Genomic DNA, 25513 nt, shown 5'->3' with positions numbered 1-25513 from the left:
GGACAACCGCACCGGCTCATGGCAGTTTTAATCCCAATAAACACAATTCAGATGGCATCAAGAGGCAAAGGAGCAGATGGGAGCATCTTACCTGACATCTTCTCCATCTTCAAGCATGGACAGACAGATTGTGCATTTCTCGTCAGTGTCTGACTCCTCTCCATCCTCTCGCTCAGCTTTGCCCTCCTGCGGTCTTCTCTACAGCAAGGTTAAAGACATGATTTGGTTAGGACTTGACCTTTCTAATGCTCTTCCAAGCCTGGGTAGTTGCAGGAAGGCAAATAACAAGAGCTTCATCTATCAGTCAGATACTCCAGCTTGGGAAAGCCAGCCCAGCCAAAACAGCCAGTGAGGGGAGGATGCCACCAACATGCTGCTGGTCGGCACATCTCCTGGGGCCAGTGGCAGTGTGGCTGGTGGTAGTGTCCCAAGGAGCAGCCAGTCCTCTGCTGCCCTAACACAGCCCCTCACCACCTCCTCCATACTCCTTGCAGTGGGGATGGCCCCATGGTCTCCTTTGCTGGAGGCTTCTCCTGGAGACCCTAAATCATGTGGGGTTACCACTGCCAGGAAGGGCAACCACTGTGCCCCATTCCAGCTTGACCACCAGCCCAGCCCCACACTGCGCCATGGGGCAATGCTTAGACTGTCAGCTCTTCCCTTTTCTCTTCCTCCCACACATCCATTCCTATTAATGTAATTTTTCTGGATCCACTGGAGATGCGGTCAGAGATTAGCGCAGCAGGAGTTGACTCACTTCCAACCTGGGCAATGAAACATCCCTACTTGTCACTGCCCAGCCGGGAATGACCAGCATGTGAAATCACTGCCCAGACAAGCATTTTTCCCATTTTCTAATTAGCACAACCCAAAATGCGGCACCCATTTCCTTACGGGCAGGGGATCAGCTCCAACAGAGGAGACACCTCTTGCAAAACGAGGGGAGGACAACCTCCCCCACGCCATGGAGCCAGCACTCTCATGGCAGGGCACGTGGGCAGCACCACTTGCATGCAGAACGGGGTGGGTTTGCATGCAAGAAGCCCCCTTGGCATGTGCACTTTCTTACCAGGTGCGGACAGGGGGGAAATTGCACCCGCTGGGTGGGAGAAGGTTGAGACCCTTTTGAAAATTTGGCCCACAGCTTCCTATCCTAGAAGTGAGAAACAGCCAGCTGAGCTACACCACCGCTTCGGCCCAGGACCCCCACAAGATATTAAAGCACCAATTCTGGATTTTACATTCCTCCCCCATTTTGGGGAACATTTTGATTGATGGCACCAGTTTGCCAACCCTGAGGATTGCGACCCACCAAAGTCCTTCCTTCTGTCTGCTCCATGCCCACAGCCCTTGGCCAGCTGAAAGGGGCTGGCAGCCGTGCCGCGGTTTTGGAGCACTCACCTTCTTGTACTTGTGGGGGAAGGTAAACCTCTCGATGGTGTTCTGGACGGCGCCCCGGCTCACACTGCCCAGCCTATCCTCCAGCTGCAGCAGCTCCTGCAGCACAGGAGCAGCAGCAAACACCATCAGCATTGCTCCCAGGGCATGAGGTCCCACCACCTCACCCTACCTGCTGGTGACCAAGGCTCCCTCCTGCCCTTTCCACAGTGGAAATGGCCATCAAACCCAAATCAGTCATGCTTTCATGATGGATCTGAGCCTTAGCACTTGGGTTAATAATTAAGGGCTCAGGCAAAGAGCTGGGTATCCAATATTTCAGAAATTAGGATGGAATTTGAGCTCCATTTGACAGGCTGGGAAACAAAACCCTGTAGAACTGGAGCAGTTTGTTCACAGACATGAAGGGAGACAGAGTCAATCCAAGCCAGACCCAGGCACCTTGGAATAAACCAACTTCTACCAAACCCACTCAACCCCTTTGCCTCCCAGTTATTACTAAAATTGCTGCAAGACTCAATGCAACTGCCATGCCACAAAACAGAGTTACAAGGTTATGCCAGAACTCCCTTAGATTCCCAGCATTTAAAAATTTAATAATAATTCCAGTCCCCAAGATACATACTTCATAGCTCTCCCGCACAGCAGACGTGTGCCTGCTTGGGTTCAGTCCATGAAGAGCAAGTAACTGAAGCTGAGGGTAAGGGTAATTTCTGATTTCGTGAACAACCTGCAAGAAGTGAGGGAGAAAAAATAAAGCCACCCATACCTGCACATAGAAATCCATTGTGTACCCTGATTTAAATCTAGTGCTTTAAAAATTCAAAATTAAAGAGCAGACTGACACCTTCCCCCATGGAAGCCTTTTAATAACCAAAAAATGAAGTTTTATTAAATAGATCTCCTATAAATGATAACTGAGAAATGCATTTCTTCTGAATAAACTATCTGCTGTAATAATTCCTGTTGCATCTATAAAATTGTGGTTCCAAACTCTCAACATGGATTAGCTTAAAAAGATATTTTATTTTATTTTACTTTATTTTATTTTATTTCATTTTATTTTATTTTATTTTGTTTGAAATGGGTGGATTTATCTTCATCCAAGCTTTGATTTTCTTAAGCCTCACTGCAGTATATGGGTGTCAGGGTCTGACTATGGGCACAAGGGAAAAACACCCTCGTGGGATTTCTGAGGATGCTTTAAGGTTTAGGAGTCCTGGGCATGGCTCAGCTCCAAATACAGCACCCTGCTAGGAGAAGGGCCAGCAAATGACCCCAGTCAGACCATCTTTCTGTCAGACCCCATCTCCAGCTGTGCAAGAGGTTATGCAAAACCTTTATGGATGGTGTCAAGGCTGATGTGATGAGGTATGGTCCTCGAGGCTGAGCCCAGGGAAGGGAGTCACCTACTGCCAATCCTTCTGCATACAAAAAGTCCTGGGGAGCCCACAGTTTGTTCCAGTATTATATTATCAGTAATAACTGCTGAGTCTCTCCCACCCTGCCCAGGTTTTGCAGACCAGCTTGTGAGCATAGTGCTGCACACCATGGACCGAATCTTTCCAGAGCAGCTGAGCTTTTCTTTCCTTTCCCTAATCCAGAGTGCAGTGATGCAACATTATCCTTTCAGACACTCCCTCCCACAGCCGGAGATAAGTGTGATTCACAGAAGACAGGTGATAGAAAGATAGCAGCCTTTATTTTGACTGCTTTCTGGCAGACAATGCATAAAACATTTCTCGGTAAAAGCATTTCACTTACTATCTGTGTTGAGGATGTGCTTCTGGGGAAATGGTGCATCCGAGGTGTAGCTAAGTAATGCTGATAGGGCTGAGGGACTGGCTGGACCTGGAACTGGGTGTGAGTCAGTCCTGCATCGACGCTGAGGTCCCTGCGGGCACGAGGATGAAGACATGGCTTTGGTTGCACGGTTCTATTGTATGGCGTACAGCAAGTCAGATCACACTCACGCAGCAACCTCCACTGGTGGGCTCTGGGCTGCGGTGGGTTCCTCAACCTAGGGTGATGCTACTGCTCGGAAGGGAGTTTCCTCCAATGTGGGCCAGCACAAAGGAGTGTGGTGTTCTTTTTATGCCAGTTAGCATTTGTGTTAGCCGGGGTCAAGAGCTGCATGGGCACAGCCTGCTGATTTCAGAACAAGAGTGTTTTGGTGGCTCCAATCGATACCCAGGCTCAGTAACTCAGCCCAGCCAGACCAGGTCCTGTCTGTGCTGCCATCACTGCAGACAATTACATTTTGCCTTGAATATTTTGCAGGAATACAGCACAGGGGGCACACAGATGAACCATCCTGCGTAGTTGTTAGGAAGCAGCTAGGCACCATCTGGGGGCTTTTTGACATGCCTGTACTCCTTGGAGGTCCCCCAGACCAGGTCATGGTAGGACTTGGGGAGACAAGGGAGACCGCACCTCACCTGAACCCAGCCTCAGGGAGCTCCAGAGCTGCTCTTCATGCAGAAAATATAAAGGTTTGAAGAGATTTCTGGATGGGACTGCTGTAGAAAAGGGTGTCACACAACCAACAGGCCAACACCAATGAAGCAGGACACCCCCGAAGGTCCCGCTTGCCCGCACACGGCCTGGCCTGGGCCAGCAGAGCTGGGGCTCTTCTTGGTGAATTTAGACACTTTTGTCCACGAAAATAACTCAGCTCAATCCCAGGACTTGGCATGACCAGGATCCCGGCAAATGCCACAGCTGTGCCCAGCGCAGCATGCAGAGACAAACTGCAGCCCCATCCCCACGCCGTGTGGAGGGATGGGAGGAGACCTAACGCTGCATCTCCATCTATAATCCAATTGGCTCATCCCTGTCTCTCCAGCCAAAGAATCTCTCAGCAAACAAGTGCTTTGAATGTCATTCACTTTATCATAATTACTAAAGCCAGTGCTCTAATAACCATTGTCTTCACATTTGCCAAAGCAAAGCTAATTAGAACACAGGGGTGGCTTCCTATTCCAGCCTCCAACTTCTCTTCCCCTAAGCAGAGAACAGTGGCAGCAACCACCACAGCTTGTTAGGAGCAACCCAGACGTGTCCTCCAGCAGCTGTAAAATTACTTTCACTCAATAGCAGATAACAGATGTGAGGGAACAGTAAATGTAGAAACCCTTTACCCAGAACAGCCTGGGTACCAGACAGCAGCTCCAGTGTTCTTGACACCCCACACCAAGTTGAAGCAAAGAGGGGACTGTCTTTGCTGACCCCGTGCTAGCCATGTGCTAGACAGACAAAACCTGGCAGAGGATAAACCACAGCAGGCGACTGGCAGGAACACAACCAGGGTAAGAATCTGCAGGGCTGGGCATTTTCCATCCCCTGTGTCACAATTTTGGATATTTATCCAATTGCTGAAGACTGTTCCCAGGTGGATGGAAGGCTCAACTGAAAATCAGGAGGCTTTGGGTCCATTCCCAGGCCTGATGCATGACCCTGACCGCTTCCTCTCTGCCTTCCCATGTTCCCTGTCTGCAAAATAGACATGATAATCCACAGAGTGCTTTGAAATCAAGGACTGAAGAGATCTCTCAAAGATGAATGGCCATTATTAACTCACACAAGTAATTGCGATAACAGCAGTGCTGAACTGTTTGCATACAGGTGCATTTAGAGGCTTAAAATTGGATGTCGAGGCTCCTGAAGCGATGCTGTGTGTCTGCAGAATGGTGCAAAGCAGAATACTGCATGGAACGGTGTTTTCCCAGGGTGTGGGGGTGAATAAGCAGAGCACATTAGCTGAAGCAAACCAAAACCAACCATCACCTTCTAGCCTGTGCTACATGGACAACTTGGTGCTTAGATGTGAGGTTCAAGAGTTGTGATTGCTTATGGTACATGGGTCGCCAACAGCCAAAAAGTGAAGGATTAGGCTCCAGATAACAGGTTGGATGGTCTTCACTAAATGCATACGCAAAAGATGATTTAAGGAACCAAATGGGAATTTGTTTATTCTTCACCAGAAGATTTTAATTGAGGCTGATCTGTCTGAGATGACTGATCACCTTCAGATCTTCCTTCCATCCCCGTTTCCCGCAATGGTGCCTACCACCCACCGCCTCCGAGCGAGCGTCACTGCTGCTCATGTGGTGGTAACACATTAGAGGAAAGTTTTTATATCTGTCACTGGGCAAAACTGTACATGTGCCCTGAGGGGAAATGAGTCACCCAAATATATATACACAGTATATGATTTCTGTCATCCTGGCTCCTTAGGTTTTATAGCTATGGAGAAACACAGGGTGAAAAGGGAGAGAGGGAGGAGGGGAACATAAAGTGATGCATTATCAGATCCTTCTAATGATTATAATTAAACACTCTGCACTGAAGGAGAGGCAGAAAGAATGGCTCTATCCAGATGGTACATGAACCACTTTACAAACTGAACTAACAATGTCATCCCGGCCAAATTCAGCTCACAGTGGTGCCATTAAGGGGAACACCTGAGAAGAAAATGGCAGAAGGATCTGGCCATATTTTAGGTTGTGTATTATTACCCTGGAGGGGAAAAAAATCCCCCCCTGTGTTAAAAGGACTCTCCATTTGCAGAGTGAAGCTCTCAGATGTTAGGAAATGCCATAATTAAGATTTCCTGTGCCATTTAATTTCAGTCCCCTTGTGCGTACACATTGCGACTGTCTCTAATAACATGTTAGCATGCTATTTTTTCCATTCAGTGCACAGAATGGACTTTGCTCAGCTAACAAGCAGCTACTCAGAAGTATGTTGTTATTTTCTTATTCTTCCAAGTAGGGCCCCATACCTTATTCACTGTGCAAGAGCTCAAAACCTGCTCTGAAAATGAAACAATTGGTTCCCCACTCTGATTTTCCAGGGTATCAAACACTGCAGTGGGAAAATGATTAAGAACTACTAGTTCATTCACACCATCCTGCAAGGTGGGGAAGGGCAGCATAGTGCTCCCTAATTTAGACCATGGAAAAAGTTGCAGCCATTGGGTTTTGAGTGGCTGGTGGATAGCAGAAGATCTAATTCAGGCAGAGATGTTGGTCTACAGGAAAAAGACCCTGGCTGTGCCCTGCAGCAGGAAGATTATTGCTTGGCTGCACTCTTACATCCATGGATGAAGAGTTATGGGCAATACCAATGCCTCAATGTTATCACATACATGCACAAAGGCTTTAGCACACACTCATGGCCCTCCCAGAGATGATTTTCCCATTGCACACTCCCCATGTTGTATGTATTGAGATGAACCATTAGCTTTCATGAAAGCATTGATCCATGATGACATCCACCAACCCTTACAGACTTCCCAGGACTTTTTAAACACCTCATTCGATGCAGTAGTGCAATGTGGAAGACTTACCAGTCCGTTCCTTCGGCTAAATACCTGGGCTGGGGCCCCATGGGTTGTGGAGTTTGCAGTTGGTGGCTGAAGTCAAAGCTGGGGTGCAGACGGTGAGGATGAACAGACATGCGCTCTTGAGCCCGCCTGCGGGAAGGAGACCGGCAAGCCAGTTAGCCACACGGTGGGCATTGGTACATATGGCTCCTGATCCCAGCCTGTGTCAATAAACCAGGGGAAAACCCAAGCAGTTGGGATTCTGAATATGTGTCCAAGAAGAAAGAGTCCCAGCAGGTGTCAGGGATGATGGGAAGAGGAACCCAGAGCTATGTCATGCACTCATGGTCACCACGGACATAACACAGACCTCCACTCTCACCCCCTGTGGCATCCACATATACTCAGATTACAGGAGATGCCATTTGGTGGCAGCATGAAGAGAAAAGGAGGAAACCAAGCAACTTCTTCCTTAGAAGCTTTGTGCCTTTCACACTATTTTCTGTTTCTCCACTGTCAGCCCCATAAACAACACACAAGATAAAACATGTCCCTGCCTCAGCCATTATCCATCATCATAAAGAAGCTGCAGGTTGTCTCGTCTCCCCATGCAGTCCATAAACTCCTGGGGAACCTCATTCATAACAGGATTACTCAGGAGTAGCTGAAAGCAGAATTTATTCTTGCCGGCCTTTGCCAACATTTCTCTGCATGATGGACAGACAGGCCAGGCTGGGATACAGCTCCTTTTCACACAGCTCCACCACCTTTGCAGGTAGGGAAAGTGGTAGAAAATATAGCAAGGTTCTTCTAGGGATTTCAGTCTTTTCTCATGATTACTGTTTATTTGAACTGCTCAGTGGAAGAGCACCTGCTGTGTGATCAGCGTCCACTTTTGGAGACCAGATAGATGCACAAGCAGAATTTGCATTACAGGCTCACACCCCTCACTCCCTGCCAAGTCCTCGCTTACCAGTGGGAGCCATCACAAAGCAAATCTATAGGAAAACACCAGAGCAAACAGAGCAAGGAACTGCCAGATAAAGGATTTTTCATGCAGCCACACTTCAGAGGCTTCAGTTTTAAAATGCACGACAGATTCCCATTACTGGGAGCTCATGCCCCACACCTGTAAGGTTTCTGACACCCTCCTCCGATGCAGCTGTGCTTTCAGAAACAGTCTGTAGGACCGGGCAGGAGGTTCCTGCCCTTTTCCACATCACAACCCACTTGCAAATGTAACACTGACAGCATTTACCAAAGCAGCCTCTGTGTGGAATTGGGCTCCGTGCTTTTATTTGAATTCAGCTTATGACTAAGAGAGAAACACTTGTGTCATTGGTGCCTCAGCCTCACACATCTGTGCTACACAATTATTAACTAATCATTAAATCCACCTAAAATCCAATTTATGCAAAACAAAACAAGGATGAGAAGAACACACAATTTTCAGACATAAAGGGTATGGAAAGAAAGTGTTTTCCCTCTGTAGCATTCTTTCCAAATGAAGCATTATTGCAGAGACTCACCCTCTGATTCCTGATCCATGGGTACAACCCACAAATAGCTTCCATATGTTTCCAATAAAAGCACTCCTCTCCTATGTGCTATCTAAACCCCTCTCTCAAGAAACACAATCAGGACAAGGCCAGGCATCCATTTCCACCTCTGCTGAGTTACAGTAATTCTCTCTGCAGTCGCCAGCCCAGTCTGAATTTAGGCTACTTTCCATGGCTGAATGTGCTGCAGGTCAACGCCATCATTCTCTCATAGAGCTGGGAAGCCCACCTAGACCCAGAGGAGCAAGCCCTTCATGTGCAAAACCTGATGGATACAACTTCTTACATGGTTTTGAAACAGCAGCTATGAGGAGGTAGCTCATGCACGAGGTCTATCGCACTCCCTGCCATTGCAGGACAGGTTCACTGCAACACCAAGGTGCTACCATCATGATTCTCCTACGAGTGACAACAATAGGTGACCTTGGGAAATACTAGCTGAGCACGGTATGGATCCCTATGGGAAAGGTACACCTGCAGGTGCAACCTGCCCTGCAGCCTCCCTTCTGGTGGCTGCATTTTGGGGCTACCCAGACGAACTTGTGAAGAAAACCCAATGTTACCAGCACGTATTGCTGGGATTTTGCAGGAGCCACTTTGCTGAAGTGAGGCTGAGGTAGCTTCTGAGCATCCTTCAGGAAGAGTAAGACCTCCTTACCTGGGATGGGGCATGAGCCGGCGGTGCTGTGCCTCGAGGAGCTGCTGCTGGAGGAGGTATTGCTGATGTAGCGCCTGAGGTAGGAAGGAGGGTCCGGCCACGTCCTGGAAGGGCAGGGCTGGCACCGGCGCCAGGGGCTGGTGCAGGGGGCTGCTGTGCTGATGCATGGGGGCCATGTGGGGGGTCAGCCCCGGCTGGGGCTGCACTGCGTGAGGCAGGGTGAAGTCGGTGGAGAGCTGAGGCTGGGGACCCAGGTGGAAGTGCCGGCAGGAGGTAGCATGGGGATGCTGAGACCTTTGAAAAGGAGCACCTGGAAGAGAAGAGCACAGCCGTCACAGGGGCTAGCGGTGGCCAGGGCAGCCCAGCCCTCTGGTTGCCCATCCAGGACAAGAACTGGGCAAACAGCTGTTTCTCTCCACTGCCAAAAGGGTTAGAAAAAAGAGAACAGGTCACTTAATGCCGATTACATGGAAAAATGCTCATTTTGACTAATAGTTTTTCTCCTCCAAAAACCATTGGAATGAAAACCTAGGTTTAGATTCAAAGTGACTTTTTGGCTCCAAATTGAAGTGTATAATGATGAAAACTGCTTCAGCTTGTTTGGTTTTGCCTGTTTTAAAGAGAAAAAGAACAAAAAAATTAGTAGAGCCTGTAGCAATAGGACAAGGGGAAATAGTTTTAAACTAAAAGAAGGAATATTCAGACTAGATATAAGAAAGAATTTTTTTTACGCTAAGGGTGGTGAGGCACTGGCATGGGTTGCCCAGAGAGGTGCCCGATGCCCCATCCCTGGCAACATCCAAGGCTGGATTGGACGAGGCTCTGAGCAACCTGATCCAGTTGAAGATGTCCCTGCTCATGGCAGGGGGTTGGACTAGATGGCCTTTGAAGGTCCCTTCCAACCCAAACTGTTCATGATTCTATGGAAAAGCCTCAACATTTTAGAAAACAGAGAGAAACGATAAATCTGTTTTCTAAAATCTGCTTTCATGGGTTATGATCTCACCAAAGTTTTCAAAGCTTGCTGACTTTCCATGCAATTCAAGGTATTTCTTTGCCTCTCTAAAAATGCCTCATAGGCAAGGAAATAATCTCTGCTCTAAGAAATTGTCTCTCGCTGACTGCTGGACATGAATGTGACACCTTCCACTTCTGAGAGCCAGGATTAAGACCATGTGTCTTTGCCGAGACCCTTCAATAGCCCGTCCTCATGAGCTGCACGCAGGGAGAGAACAGCTGCAGGAAGCAACACAGACTGCTATGAGACCAGCCATGAAACTGATGGGAATGAGGAAGAAATGAGGTGTGAAAGATATCCGTAGTGGAGGCTTTTTGCAAAACACCTTGGATGGGCCCTTGGCCGGATCCAGCACATTAATTCCTACATTCCTGGAGAATTTACAGGCATTGTGGCAAAACTTTTGGCTCTTAAACTAGGGAAAGAGTAAACTCAGAGGTGAAGGATGAGGCTTCAGTGAGGCTATTAAAGATGCCTCTTTTCTGAGGATCAGCCCCAGGATAGGACATCTATTAAAGCCAGAGGAGGTGGGATCAGACCCGCTGTTCCTCAGTAACAGCTGCAAACCCAGAGCCAAGAGCCATCCACTTACCCCATTCCCCCGGTATGGCAGGTTACACTTGCTGCTGTCAGTGTGGCCACAATTCACCGTACCCCACTGACAGGTAAAGGATGAGTAATGAAATGGGGATCCTGTGCTGCCCTGGCCCACTGCTAAAGCTGAGCAACCCCGTAATCACGGGGAGATGCCTCATAACTGCTGTGTTTGCTGTGTACTTGCAAAGTAACTCATGGTGAATTGCTCAACCTCTAACGGCCATGGGTCCTCCCAAGGGAAAACTGCTACAGCAAGTCACCAGTGAGCCGTTTTACACCTCCAGGTCTTCTTGGGGCCTGAAGACAAGGTGGGAGAGCAGGTTCAAGTGCTAATCCCTCTGCACACCCAAGCACACCAGCCTGTGCCACCAGGCAGCAGTTTAGTTGTATTTCAGACAAAGATGGCTTTGAGCAACACAGGACAGTGAAGATCAGAGATATTCCCCCACATTTACTGGGATGTGTTTTGTAGCACCTAAGAAAAGCAGAAAATGCCACTCTCATCTTCTGTTCTACTCTCATCTCTTGATGCCTGGAACAACCTTTAGCCAAGGTCTTACAGCCTTTTGCTCTGTCCTGGGAGGCCTTAGTCTGATTTAGCAAAATGTCTGCAGGACCTTTGCTGCCAGAGCCATGATGAATTAGAGAGCACAGGGTGGGCACATCATATTGTCAGGGCTTTTGACTTTAAAATTTTCCTCCCATACCAAGACAGTCCTTGTGAGAAATTTGGTCATATACTTCCCTGCAGCCCAGAAAGTGCAAACTTCTCCGATATCTGGGCAGAAAGACATGCAGAGCTAGGATAACCTAAAGTAAAAGCCTAACCCTTTTTTTTTTTTGGTACAAAGAGTTAATTTCCTATATTTTTAGGCACTAGTCAATTAAATCAAGCATTTTTTAGTATTTTTCCTGGTACCTATGGGTGCAATGATGCATTTCCCTCCATAGGAAAAACACTATCGAGATGTGACCGGGACCATATGATTAAATAAACCCCATCAATCTGTCTTAACATAATACACTGTCTGGGGTTGTAATTGTTCATTCCCTACAACTAATCCAGTTGCTGATGAGGATTTTGACAGCAAAGCAAAGACTTTGGGGAATACTTCAGCAAATCTATGCTTATTAGCAGCCATCAAATTATACAGCTGGCATAACCGAACCAGCCTGCACAACAAAAAGCCAATCCCTGCCAAGGATGGTACTGGTGAACCTCAGAGAGCCCTGGCAAACAAATAACAGCGCAAAACAGAGCATGACGTTTCCGAGTTACCTACTGTCAAATTTACCCTCCTCTGCTAATTGTATCTAGCTGCAAAGGGCCTTGCTGGAGCCTGCTTTCCAAGTCCATGTGGGTCTTGCATACACAAGGTAATTCCAGTGTCACCCTGCTGACACCAGCTGAGCAGCCTTACTCCAGGTCAATCACCATGAGCAACACCAATATATGTCTCTCAGGTACTCACCCCTATTCAACACAATGGAGGATCTCATGTTAGCAGTGTCTATAAATGATTGCTCTGCTAGGACATCTTTCTCTTTCCTTCTTTTTTTGGTCCTAGATCACATTTGCATTGGAATTGACAAGCATTGACTATAAATGCTTCAAGAAAATTTGATTCATGGATTTAATCTGCTTTTTGCCTGGACAGTAATGTCTGCCACAGTAGAGAGAAATCCATGACTGAAAACGAGTCCCAATACCGCATTCCAGCTTATAGTTTCACTCCCCAGAACAAGGGCAGGGCTGACATTTTCATTAGCTAAGTTTTGAGGACATTTCTGCAGCAAAGACAATGAGGTTGGAAAGTGTGCCTATCAAGCTCCTGAGCTGCTAATTGCATCCTCCACGAGCCACATTCCCACCACCTGCTCCAATGGTGGCTGCAGGAAGGTGATGTTGCTTTGGGATCTGCAAGGCAGAGACCTTCTCCCAGCTCAATGAGCTCGAGTTTTGGTCCTCATCCTACAGAAGGATTCTCCTTCTCCATTGGAATACTTTGATTCTGCAGGAAGAGGGGTCTGCTAGCTCTTGGATATTTTTTTATGGATTACCCCAAGGGCACCTAGCAGGTTCATCAGCTTCAGTGGCCTTTGCTGCAAACACTTGTCTTCTCCAGCTGAAGAGGGAGGGGGAAGCCCAGTGTCCTTGCTGTAGAGGCAATGCAGTCCTCACCAGCCCTGAAAGACTTTTGACCAGGGGCCAATTTGGAAACACATGTCCCCATGTCCAGCCTGCTGGTCAGGCAGAGAGGGTCCACCTCGCTGCATGAGGCTCATTGATGTGCTCCTCCTGGTGGCACGAGTATCTCCAGCCATGGAGGACTGATTTCTCTGGGCTTACTGTCAGGCTGCCTACCAGCCAGAAATCCTTCTTTCCTTGTCCTGTTGTTTCTTCCTTTCATTTAAACACTGTTGCTGTGGCAGATGATGATAGCTCAGAGCATCATCAGATCAGCAGCTCTGAGATGAGCAATGCATCACATCTGTGTCAGCAATGCAAACAACTTACTCCAGTTCTGTGCAGTCTCCCATTAACTGGTTGAGTCCAAGTGCCATTGAGATCAGAGACCTCTGTCTCAGTGCAAGTGTCTAAACTGAGTTATTTCTCAGCAGAGCAGGGGGGTGTTTCCCCCCTCCCCTTCTTTGTTTCCTCTCCTGCTGCATATTAGATCCTCATGCTCTTCTGTTGACCGTATACATTTTCCAGGTCTGCTGTCTTCCTCAGCCTGCCCACCCACACACCCCAGCTTGAACAACCCTTGCTGCCTTACCCCCACCTGGCCTCAGCTAAGCCACAAAGGACGCTAATGCCTGAGCCTAGCTAGGATAATCCAGGTCTAAGAAGTGCCTTGCAAATCTAAATTTTGCCCTAACACATGGAGGCAAAGATGGGATCTGGTGGAGAAGTGAATCAAGTCTTGGGCAAGCTAAGCTATCTGTGGGGTGGGAAAGAGGAGCTACGTGGCTCTCTGACATGCCTGGGGCCAAGCCTGGTCCAAAAGAAGATATGACATGGCTTCTGATGGTGTAAGACCTTGTGGCCACTGATGCCCTGTCCACCTTGTGCCTTTGGGTGGGCACCAGCAACACCTCCCTGCCTTGTGTGATGTTCTGATAGCCATGGCACCCACTCCCCTTCAGCTTCTTCTATCACATCCCAAAGCCAAGGTCAGCGCCAGGGATCAAGGGGTAGAAGAATTGGTGCTTCATTAATCCCTGCCGCTGCCAGAACATGAGTGCAGATCAGTAGCTGTCCCCACCAGTCTGACTCGCCTCCACTACTGTGACAGGCACTGTGGCTTCACGCCATAATGCCAAGGACCCACCATGGAGCTGGGTCTTCTGTATTCCCCACAGCTACCCAGCTTGGCGACGCCGTGGCCCCATCTCCCTTTTAGCTCTGTGAAGATGATCTTCAACTAAAAATCCCACTGGGAGGATTGCTTAACAGCTATTTACAAAGCACTCAAAACGCTTAGCTGGAAGATGGTGTTACAGGCTGCAGTCTCAAACCGAGGAGGTATGAATTAGTTTTTAGCAAGCCAACAGATGATGCTGGCATGTGGATAGCTGAACCTGTTGGGCTGCTTGCCACCACGCCGTTTCCATCCTTTGCTCACACAGGCTTCGAACACAGTGGAAACCCACGGGGAAACTCATCACATCCTCCTCGCCGACGCTTTCTCGCTTCCACAGCTTTTTCTTTCTTTTTTTTTTTTTTTTTTTCCCCTCAGTTCTACAGTTATATTTACTGTTTCTATACATTAACTGAAGCAGCCTGGACTTTTTCTCATTAAAAGAAATGCTCCTGCTTCCTTCGCACCCCCAGGTAAACCCCACAAATGATAAATTAATTTATTTTTGCAGGTTGGTATGTGACAACGAGTCACAGAAATGTACTAGTCTGATACTGGGTGTTTCTGGCACTGGGGATTCTCCTTTAGTGTCAGTCAAGATTTGACTATGCATGTGCACATGCAAATTTATCCATCCAGCAACATTTCACCCAGGAAGGCTCAAGGGATCCACGTGCTCATTAAACACTGACCCATCTCAGAGATGCAAAGTCCCTGGGTAATCCCTGCAGAGAGACAGGGGATGCTGCGGGCTTTATGAAAAGAAAAACCCAGAAAGCAGAACAATTAATTTCCAACTCCTTTCCTTGTGGCAACAGTATTTTTGATGCAGTCAGGCTACTGGTAAGGGATGCAGGATCAGGCCCGGAGCTGGCGCTGGGGGTAGGTATCTCAAGCAGACAGCTGCAGCCCAGGGATCCCAGCTGCCTTCGAAAGGAAAACAAAATCTGTCTTATGCTGTTAAGCTGCCTGCAATGCATGTGAATTTTTCCCTTGGGTAAGGCAACCTGGCCGGCTTGTCGAGGCATTCATGTTCTGTGTGCGAGCATGTGGGAGCCAGGGGAGCGGTGGGGAGGCTGGGGCTGTTTATACATCTTGATCCCATCGTGGCGGAGAGGGAGATGGCGGCTCCTGGAGAGCCCTGGCTTCATTCACTGACAGATTTTGCAGCCGCGGAAGATCTGCCTGTCGCAATTGGCTGAGCTGGGGGCCAGAGCCATGGTGTCTCAGCTGTTTCGCCCCGATTAGAGCCCCCACAACCCCTCCGCCTCCTCTGGGTAGGCAGATAAACCCCATCAACAGGAGCCATCCATGGTGCCTTTCCAAGCACTGAGCATTGCAGAGAGCCTGCCAGGCTTTTAATAGCCCGGGAGCCCTGGACGTGCATTAAAATTCCCCTCGGAGACAGCAACGCAGTGGGAAGTTAGCATCGGTCCAACAGTATGCAGCGAGTAAAGGTTAAAATCATGGGAGCAGCTCTAGCTTCAGTCGGCACACCAAGAAGGACTGCCATGGGGGAGACTCACACTGTGTTTACAAACAAGTTACCAATCACTTGGTGCCACCAGCCACGTGTTAACCGTTTGCAAATTGTTTGTGAACATATCCTTATTAAACGAGTTACACTGACTTACTAATAGGAAATGAGGGGTGGCAATGCACATGGAAAACAAAAAAAATAAAAAATAATAAACTCCCAGGGCAAATCCACCATATATTCAGCTGCATAAAAATTTACCAGTCTTGTACAGAGGAAGATATCACAACATCTCACTTATAGGACAACAAACTGCAGAGTGAGGAGATCGGGGCAGGGAGAATGGCAGAGGAGGAAGAAAGAAATTGAGAAAAAATTATCAGATGAGGGGAAGGAATCTGTCTAACTTTCAGCAACTTCGCCAACAGCTTTCTCATTTCATTTAGCAAATGGCAAGAATCGTGCCAAAAATAATAGGCAGCCAGCTCAAATCCAGCCCAGGGTGCAGCCTGCCATCCCACACATCTAGTGCTGTGCAGTGGGTAGCAGACCCAGCACCAGCCCATAGCCAGGCAAGGAGCAGCCCTGACACACATTAGCAATGGATAAGGAACATTTCCATTTGCCTTATTTGCTTGGCCAGACCATGCAGCACCAGGGACCGAGTCAGGATTGAGCCCCTGCAGTGGGCAAAGGGCTGGTCTGTGGTGGTTGGTGGAGCACGGTTGGGTCCTGGGTGTAAACATGAGGTTTGGGAGGTTTATCATCCTCCTGCTCAGTTTTGCACGTTTGATGGAAAAGGGCTGCAAAGGAGTTTAGGGGAACAGGGCTGAGATGGGCTCCATGGCAAATTAATGTCTTGATGGTCAGTGCCACCCAACAGCCCTTATTGTCCCCCACCTCTATGGACCTCTGTGCAGGCACAGCGAAACACAGCTCAGCTTGTCCTGAAAAATACATAAACACGGACCTCAGAGACTGCAGATCGCCCTTGCCTGCTTGTACAATCCCCATTCAACATCCTCCCACCCTAAAGAAACCTCTCATGAATTGCTGAGTGCCGTGAGCTGGCGTGGCTGGAGAAGAGGCTCGTACACACACCCGTGGCCCCTAACGCTGAGCAGAGCATCTCCTCTCCCGCACGCCACAGGGGGAAACCATGTGCAGCCCTGATGCACCCAAAAAAAAGCCAAGGTGGGACTCCTTCCAGAGCTTAGATTCAGCATTCAACAACAAAATCCATACAACTGGCAATAACCAGAATTTATCAGCGTATTTACATGAGGGGTGAAGTGATGCTGAGTGGTAGGGATGGGGAGCAGCAAGAGCTGGTGACAGGATAGGGCCAGGCAGCCCGGACCCATCACAGGAGAGGGATGGCTGTTTATACAGCACTGGATGAGGGTTTTTTTCCTGCAATCCTTTTCCACTAGCTTCGGGGGAGGGGGGGGGGGGGAAGTTTTGTTGAAGATGATGTTTCACAGGAATGTGTTGAATTCAGCAATATTTTCCGAGGAGGAAGGAGAAACACTTCAGCAGCGTTGCTACACTTAAATCCATCTTTTTACTTTTATACTTTGCACTATGTTTTAATTATAACTTTGTTCTCATGTATGGCATTCGAGGGTGTATTTATGATTTTTGGATCATCACACACCAAAAAAAAAAAAAAAAAAAAAGCCAAATCGCACTGAAAGAAAATGTTTTCTGAGATTTAATGGCCCCAGTTTCACTCCTCCCTTCCCAGGCTCTCGCATGCCTGGAGGGACGGGGGGCCCTGGCAGCTTGACATGATGTTTCCCACCCAGCACAGCTCTTCCTCCCCAAACTGTCCCGTTTCTCATGGTTCTGAGCCCAGCTCCACACGTCTGCCAGGAAAAGGCACCAGAGAAAACGTGGCTTTGGAGATGTTGCAAAACCCCTCTGCGACTTTTTTATAACCCTTCTTGTTTCTGTTTGGTCTGAAGGCATCGGGAAGGATGGAGAACGAATGGCCAACAGGAATCACTCACTCTCAACACCCATGTTGAAAAGCAGGGGTCACATCAAGGTCTAAACAACATTTTTGGGTGTTTGCCCCTTTGCAGGGCTTATGCCTGAGCAAAACCCGGGCAGAGAGGGTTTTGGCTGGTACCTGAACTTCAAAGCAACTCTTGGAGCTTTGCCCAGCAGCCATGCCACCCAATGTGCTCACCCGTCCCTTCTCCCCCACCATCACCCCGGCCAGCCTCTATGTGTAACCCAAGCCCATTTTATGTGCCATACAGTGGGGAAGGCAAACAAAATTGGAGCTTTTCCCAGTTTATTGGTAGGTGCCTGGGCTCAACAGCTCTTCTCCAGGGTTTGGATTGTTAGCTGGATTAAAAAAAAAAAGTACAAAATGGAGTTGGAGGGGGCCAGGGGCCCCTTTGGTTAAAAACAGGGAAGAGAGCTCAACTTCTCATGGTTATACATTGCTAGCAGGGTCTTATAGCTACATCAATTAATCCCCAACCTGGAAATGAGAAAATTAAACAGGGGAAGGAATTCATCCTCATTTTAAAAATAAACCTGACATGACAGCCGTCTATGACTTGGCTCTGCCTGTAGAGAGCAGTGAGGAAGCACTTGGAACAAGCCCTGTCCCTGCCCTTGGGAATGTAAAACGTGCTGACTTGTGCACGCAGGAGCCTTGACTTTGACCGGCAGCGATATGCTGCAGCCAGTTGTTTGGAAAGGGAAATTCAATACTCGGGTTTCCAATGTTTCCTTGCTTTCAACACCTGCCTTAAAACACTCTTAATGACCAGCCTGGGGGGCTTGCAGCAGCTCCCTCCTAGCAGTAATGATAGGCAGGACATCCAGAAAGAGGGGAAAAAAACAAAACCATGACAAAAAAAACCCAAACCAAACCACCAGCAGCTAAACATTGCAAGGACCTGGCAGGATCTTGGGTGTTGCGCTGCATTGTGCACAGACTCTCAATTCTGTGATAGCTCAAACCAAACCCCCCCCACCCAAATGCTGACAAACCTGGTGGGTCTGAAATCCAAACACAACTTTAACCCTTCCCCAGAGAAGGTGTTAGGAAAGAGCCAATGTGCCCTCAGCTGTCTCTTGTCCCTGTTTAAGCAAAATGCCTCGTGGTCTCAAACCTGCATCTGCTCAGCATTAACCCATGCCATGCCACAGTGGCTCAGAGGGGAGCAGAGTCTGTTGGTACGCCTGTACCGCATGGGCACTCGGGAACCAGGGCTTATCCACAGTCCTGGCACAGGCTGCCCTGACAGGTTGTGGGGATGCAGCCACAGCACCCCAATCCTGTGCTGGGCCCAGCATCCCCTCCCTCCTCAGCAGCTTTTGGGTGAGGACCAGTGGCACTGGTGCCAGCCCTCTCCTCTACACACGTCTTATATCCCCTGTTCATAGGGATTTCCACTAAAGATTTCCATCCTGCTCTCCCCTTATCACCAAAGAGGGGAAAGATGCTTTTTGGGGCATGGTTTGCCTGACCTGCTTTAAACCTCCCTGCTAGGATGGGAGCAGTATTTGAAACCTGTCCTAAAAACATAGAGGAGGCTGGTTTGGGCAGGTTATTCCACATCAGTCCCATCCGTCTCCATTTTGCATGCATTGATTTTTCCCCCCATCCTGTGTTTTAAATGGGACTGTAATAACCAGCTGTGTTTTCCTGGTGGATTTATTTATCTGCAGCTTAAGCCTGGAGGTAGGAGATCCCACCCAACATGTCTGCACAGCTTCAGAGTGAGTAGCAGTGATCTGGGGGGCGAGTTTGGGAAACCGATAGTGTTTCACCATCTCTGGGAACAGCATGTCAAGTTGGATGGGGAACGTTTTGCAGTCCAGCCTTTCTTCTTTGCTGTCTCTCTGGCAAATCAGCCCCAAAGCCAGACCTTTTTGGAGCACAGCACTGAGTTTTGTTTCTTAGCATCTGCAGAAACGTGCCATCAAATCCAGCTGTCTGACCTCGTGGAGAGAGCACAGCGCTGGAGAGCAGCAGGAAGTCAGGCTGCCTATTAAAGAAAGGGAGGTGGCAAGCACTGGGTGTGTTGTTAGTGCTGCTATTAATGCTGAGGGCTAATGAAGTTTGTAGCGGTGAAAGGATGGGAGTCAGGACATGGGACATCCCCTTGCAAATGGACTGGTTGGTCCCATGTTGCAGGTCATCTGGATTTTATCTTAAACCCTGCAGACACATGCCAGGTAGGGTGCAAAGCATGTACCAGGGTGTGTGATTCCCTCAGTAGGGCCAGGAGGGCAGCATGTGCGGTACCTGCCACCCAGGGAAGCCAATATACTGTACAGCATCCCTTGAGTTTTTTTAGAGACCTTCCAAAAAACACACCAAAATATGCCCCTCCTCACCCCACAAGGCAGAAAGCAGGAGCTGTTCAGCAGAAGGCATTTCTCAAAAGTGACAATATACAGAAGACAGGAGCATTTCACAATTGCTAAGGTACAAAAAAATGAAGATTATCTCTTAAAAGAGAGCAGAAATGTTCTCAGTAGGTGGGTCCATGGGATGCAGTGAATGAACAAGTACAGGGGATTTACTAACCAAGGCTATAAGGTCCTATCCTGAGCCCACGAGCTCACCCCCCCAGCCCAGGGGCAGCCCTCAGCATGAGGGCTTGCACCTGTGGAGCTCCTGCAAGCTCCCAATCCCCACTGGACCTCTTCATTTAACTAACCCAGGGGTCCTCAAACTTTTTAAAGAGGGGGCCGGTGTGGATGAAGTGGCAGGCAGTCATCTGCGGCTGCTTGGTTTCCCCCCCCAATCCCCGGCGGGGGGGGTGGTGGGTGGTGGTGGTGTCTGTAAATACCGGGGGCCGGATTGAGGACCCTGGGGGGCCGTATCCGGCCCACGGGCCGTAGTTTGAGGACCCCTGAACTAACCTAAAGGACTTTGGAGGTTTGACCATCACGGTGCACTGGTTGGAGGTGCCATGCAGGAACCCGTTTGCACCCCCAGCATTGTGCCAGCAGCCAGGGCCACCGTCCAGCCCAAGGACCGAGGCTGAAGAGAAGGTGCGCGAGATGCGGTGGGTACTGGCAGTGAGTGGGCACACATTAGGGCAGCTCAGTGGCTTTTTATGCTGAACTGACTTGAACTCAGGTTTGAGAAAACCCCAGCAAGTGTGAGTCCTGCCATACCACAGCCTGGCAATTCCCCTTTTACACTCCATGAATAAGAAGTCTGTAGCTAAAAGTCCAAGATCCTGGAAGCCTGTTGCCTATTAAACTTAATATCTCAGATTTTATAGGTATGTGTCACTCCAGGAGAGAGAGAGCTATGTTTAAAGTACAAGTAAAACATCAGTTTCTCGATGCAGAAATAGTTTTTACTTCACATTTCTGCATGAGGTCCTGGCATGAGTTAGCGCTGCTAAGCCCTGCTGTAATAACACATAAAGGAAAACTCTACCCAGACAGCAAGAAATATGTATTTGATAGGGCTAAATGTAAAGTCATCTATCTAAGAAAAACCACACAGGTCCTATTCGCAGGTGGCAGAATATCTGAGGAAAAATGGGGTTTGGTCATCAGCAAATCATGAGCTCCCAGAGCCCCAGCAGCATCTGAAGGCAGAAGTGTTTGCTATACGGAAAGCAGGAGGGGGGTCCCTTGGGAGCAGTAAGCCCCTTATGTCGGTGCCAAAGCCAGGAAGGAGGTCTGGGGAGGAGCCCAAGGGTGCCATGCACACAGCCTGGAGGGAGGCACTGCAGGAGACCTGCGACTCCACACCAGAAAGAGCAAAGATGAAACAAACCACAGCTGAGCACAGCTTAAAGCAGTGCCTGACATGAGCTGGGGCTCATCAGCCCGGTAATAAGCCCGACAAAACCCAGCAGTCTGGGCTGACCTGCAGCCAACACAGGCTGAAACACTGGGCACCACGTACCCACAGCTGAACCCTCTCCACAGCACCAGGGCTGATAAAGCCCAGGCTGGATAGTTTCCTAAGGATGTCACCTCACTTGGGCAGGAATTAATTTTAGGATGTGGGATGAAGAAGGTGACAACAGCTGTCCCTTCCAGCATGAAAATCCACCTGCTTGTGGGGAATTTCCCCTCCTGCTGAAGTTAAAGGAGGCTGAATGCATCTCTTTTCCACCACAATGGGAATAGGAAATCAAGTTCCTAATTCATTCCATCAAGAATATCCCACAGGGCTGCAGGTGGCCTGTCAGCAACTAGGTAGGATGCTGCAGGTATGACTCCATGTCATGGACAATGTCTTATTTCCCTGCAACCAGCTTCTGAAATATCCCAGTAAGCATCTTACATCCCTGAGAAAGTTAAGACTAAGTCAATGTTTCCGTCATCAACCTCACGTTCAAGGGGCTCGTAACTCTTGATGTTTGTGCTCTCGTGATGCCAAAACTTGGCACAGAAACACATGGCCCAGATGCAGTTTTATTTGGTAATAAATAGCTTAAATCTCATAAGCCTTTTATTTTAATTATTTTATTTTGGCTTAAACATGAAAAATGGGAAAAGAAAAATGTGGGATTTTTTTTTCTACCTTCCAATAATTTTGGAAAAGCAGCTTATACTGAATAATGTCAAGCTTTTTTCAGATATACACAATGCCTTTTCTCAAATGCCTTGCCTTTTTAGTATCTGCTCTTTAACAGGATCAATGTCCTTCGCCCAGAGTGATGCCAGCAGCCCAAGCTTTCCAGGGATGACTCGCAACATCGGATTACTTGGTCTTTGGCACGTTAAGCCTGATGTTCAGGAAGAGTTAAAACGTGGCAAAACTCCCCAAGCCCTTTAATCAATGTCAGTGACGTTTTGAGGACAGATTGCTGTTTTAATTGCACCCCTGTGACATCCCACTTCTCTAGAGTTCAGGCAGTTACCGCAGCCCATCACTACCTAACCCGCCCCTGGCTGAGCACTGGGTTTTGTCAGCTATCCGCCTGGATTTCAGCACTCTCAGATTTACCCCAAACTCAGACTTTGCTCTACCGAGGCCAACTGCTTTCCAGTGGCCAAAAGCCAAGGAGATGCCCCAAGCCCCCAGCCCGAGAGCTTGGCTGCCCTTCAAAAGTCCACCTCAGCTGGAGCAAAGAGAAATAGCAGTGATTTTGCTCATATGGTCAGCTCCAGACATCAGAGGGTCCCCAGTGGGACTCCAGGCTACCGTCCAGCTGGTGCTGTTATCCAAATGCTTTGCTATCTGCAGGGCTGGGATTTTTTGCAGGAGGCAGTGGGGAGATACCAGGTATGGGAACGTTGTTGGGCTGATGTTGGGGTCAGGGTTATGCAACACAGCCCGAGGAGAACTGTGCAAATGTTACCTTAGGAAAATGTGCTTTCCATGGAGTGCAGATCCACCCATCATCCACTCTAAGCCACAACCCTATTTGCTGGGAGGGAGGACTGAAGGCAAACCTACAGTGTTGGAAAGTTTCCCCTAAACGGCCTCCAATCACGTTCTCCATCTCAACACCAAGCTTGCAACCCAGCAGCGTGCACAGAGCCTCCCCACACACTTGTTCCACATTTCAGCCTCCCCCAATCCCAGCAGACCCAGGAAAGAATTACTTGCAAGAGAGGTATGGGGAATTTTCTGGCTTGAAGCAAGGCAGGCAGCTCATGCTGAGAGCCCACCCCTTGTCCCAGAAGGTCCCAGCCTGCCATCAGCCCTGCATGTGTCATCTCCAGGAGGAATGGGGGAGCCCACATATGGTATGGATTTACATAGCATCCAGGTAACTCACTGAATGAGGGAGCAGTGAATCAGAAGAAAAACTCCGAAATATACAGGTACACTTTGGGCCATCTGTCCTTGAGCAACACTAGCCATAAGCCACACTACAAAGCATGTAGGAGATGTCACTGCAAGAAGTCACCTGTGAAACTACTCTGACATGGCATAGCAATTGCACCCGAGGAAGAAGCGTCCTCCTGCCACAATGAGGCCATTGCAGGAATTTTTAGGTGGAAAAATTGCAGCACTACATCCAAAGCTACTTCCAAACACAGCAAGGTCCTCCCACTTCCCATGCAGATAAGGTGTAACCCAAGTCCCACAGCCAGGTGTCGGGGAAAACACCAGGCATGATCCATGGCTGGGAAGCATTTGCTTAACATCAGGATGGTGCCAGGAGTGTCTGCTGCAAATCCAGGCATGTCATCTTCAATCTGTCTGCAGGAAAGATGGCAGCGGTGGGTCTGCGCTCCCTGTGCAGTGTCAATTAATGCTTTTTTTTTTCTTTTAAATTTAAATGCAATAGAGTACCAGTAATTAAACTAGTCTAAAGAAGCAGACCCAGCCACCTCAAACAGAAAAGCTGTTGCAGAGCCAAAAGATTAATCCATGTGAATATTAAAGACACAGAAACCATAGACAAATCCAGAATGAGCCAAGCTAGGTGACAAGGGAGGCCCATACACAAACCTGCATCCCCAGTTTCATGTCTTCTCCAGCTACCGTGGGGTGAGAAGGATGCAGAGGAGGAAGAGAGGGACCCCAGCAGCAAAGCCTGCTCCCTCTTTTGAGCAAAACACAACCTCTGGCAGTCTACTCCCCATCAAATTAGTTAAGGCAGAGCTAATCTGAGCATCACAGGGTGGAAAACTGGTCTGGGTCCACAATCCTCACACCAACCCCTTGGTTGGACCAGCAAACCCCCTTGGAGAAGCCCATTAACAGCACCAGGTTGCCACAGTTACCTTGCTTTCCCAAAACAGCCTTGCTGTTGAGAAACAAAACCGGCATTCAGAGAGAATTTGGCTCCCAGGGCTGCGGGTGTTGCTCTTAACAGAAATAAAAAAATAAATAAAAGGGGTTTGGTTACAGGTTGCAGAATAACCTGTAACTTGTTGTTTATGGGGCTGGTTAAGTGCCCTGTAAGTACAAATAGTGGCAATGACTGGAGTGCAGCAATGACTGGAGTGCAATGAGCTGTTGCTGGGGGGTGGGTGGGTGGGGGGGTGGGTGTGGGGGTGGGGGGGGGGGGGGGGGGTGTGTGGGTGGGTGTGGGGGTGTGTGTGGGTGTGTGTGGGTGTGTGTGTGCGCGTGTGCGTGTGCGTGTGTGTGTGTGTGTGTGTGTGTGTGTAAGATTTGTCTCATGCCAATGCGTTATTTCATGTTTGCAGGGTGCCTCATATGGTGTTTTAGCAGTTTTAATGGGTGTGAGGTTCAGCTGCTGCTTAAACTCCTAGTCTTGGACCTCTGGAAGTTGTGGGACACCCAGTGTCAGACACCAGAAATTGGACTAGGGGAGAGTTAGTGAGCCCAATTAGACCAGCCATCCACACATCAGCACGAGAACCAAGGAATTGGCCAGTTAATTAGCACAATACTATTAGGAGAAGGTTGGTGGCCTTGGGGAGAAGCCTGCAGCCTTGTTGAACTCTTTCCACAAGAGTCTAACCCTCCAGTTTGCTTTCCCCAAATGAAATTCCTGTCCAGTACAGTTCCTGCACCAGCAACTTTTATGTCAGGTGAAGCCTTTCAAGGACCAGATCTTCAAACAAATGCAGGATGCGGTGATCTATCTAACAGAGAGATATCCCTTGCCATCCCCAGGAGCCAGGATGGGAGGCTGGCAGATGGAAAACGCTGTTTCACAGCTGCTGATTAAACTGCGATGACTATGCTCGGCAAGACACCAAATTAATTAGCACTAGCCACACGATCTACAAGTCCCTTTCAGATTTAAAGAAATCTAAGAATTTCCTAAATTCATTTTTGTACACCTCACCAGCCTGACATTTTCCCTTGAATTTACCGTTCCCAAAGTTGTGTCTCTCTTTCATAGGGGGCTTGTGCCATTTTTAGATGCCCTGAGTTTGAACGCATGGCAGAAGGAACTCAGATCCTTTATAGCTCTTGGCCTTTTGGAGAGGATGGACTAATCTTCGGCTGATATTTAGCAGAGGCTTGCAGCGCTGCATATGACCTCCTGCTTGATATTGCTATGACCTTTCAACTTCATTTGTGAAACCATCTGAAATTTGTTTGATTTTGGTTCTTTTGCAGGGCCTTCAAGCAGACTTTTTGTGCTGTGGCAAATTGTGGCATGCCCAAACTAGCTGTTTCTGTACTTAAATGGCATGGGGGGAGGATGGCAAAGCATATAGACAGTGCAGCAAGAAGC

At 48.6% G+C, this 25513-nt stretch overlaps 1 protein-coding gene across 2 annotated transcripts in view; it reads right to left on the bottom strand.

The window, feature by feature from the left end:
• LOC121080503 (E3 ubiquitin-protein ligase RNF165-like) overlaps positions 1-25513 on the bottom strand; it is a 46954-nt gene that overhangs the window by 2652 nt on the left and 18789 nt on the right. The window contains exons 2-7 of one of the 2 annotated variants that reach the window (XM_040578553.1): positions 8942-9251; positions 6749-6874; positions 3163-3292; positions 2024-2128; positions 1402-1497; positions 92-198 (exon numbers count right to left, since the gene is read on the bottom strand). In XM_040578553.1, coding sequence (XP_040434487.1) covers positions 92-198; positions 1402-1497; positions 2024-2128; positions 3163-3292; positions 6749-6874; positions 8942-9251 — 874 coding nt within the window. The remainder of the gene's footprint in view (positions 1-91; positions 199-1401; positions 1498-2023; positions 2129-3162; positions 3293-6748; positions 6875-8941; positions 9252-25513) is intronic. The other variant, XM_040578554.1, reaches the window with a different exon arrangement.

This window comes from Falco naumanni, chromosome W (assembly GCF_017639655.2).
Source record: "Falco naumanni isolate bFalNau1 chromosome W, bFalNau1.pat, whole genome shotgun sequence".
Lineage (NCBI taxonomy): Eukaryota > Metazoa > Chordata > Aves > Falconiformes > Falconidae > Falco > Falco naumanni.
The sequence above is the reverse complement of the archived record's forward strand: the minus strand, read 5'-3'. Positions and strand labels throughout refer to the sequence as shown.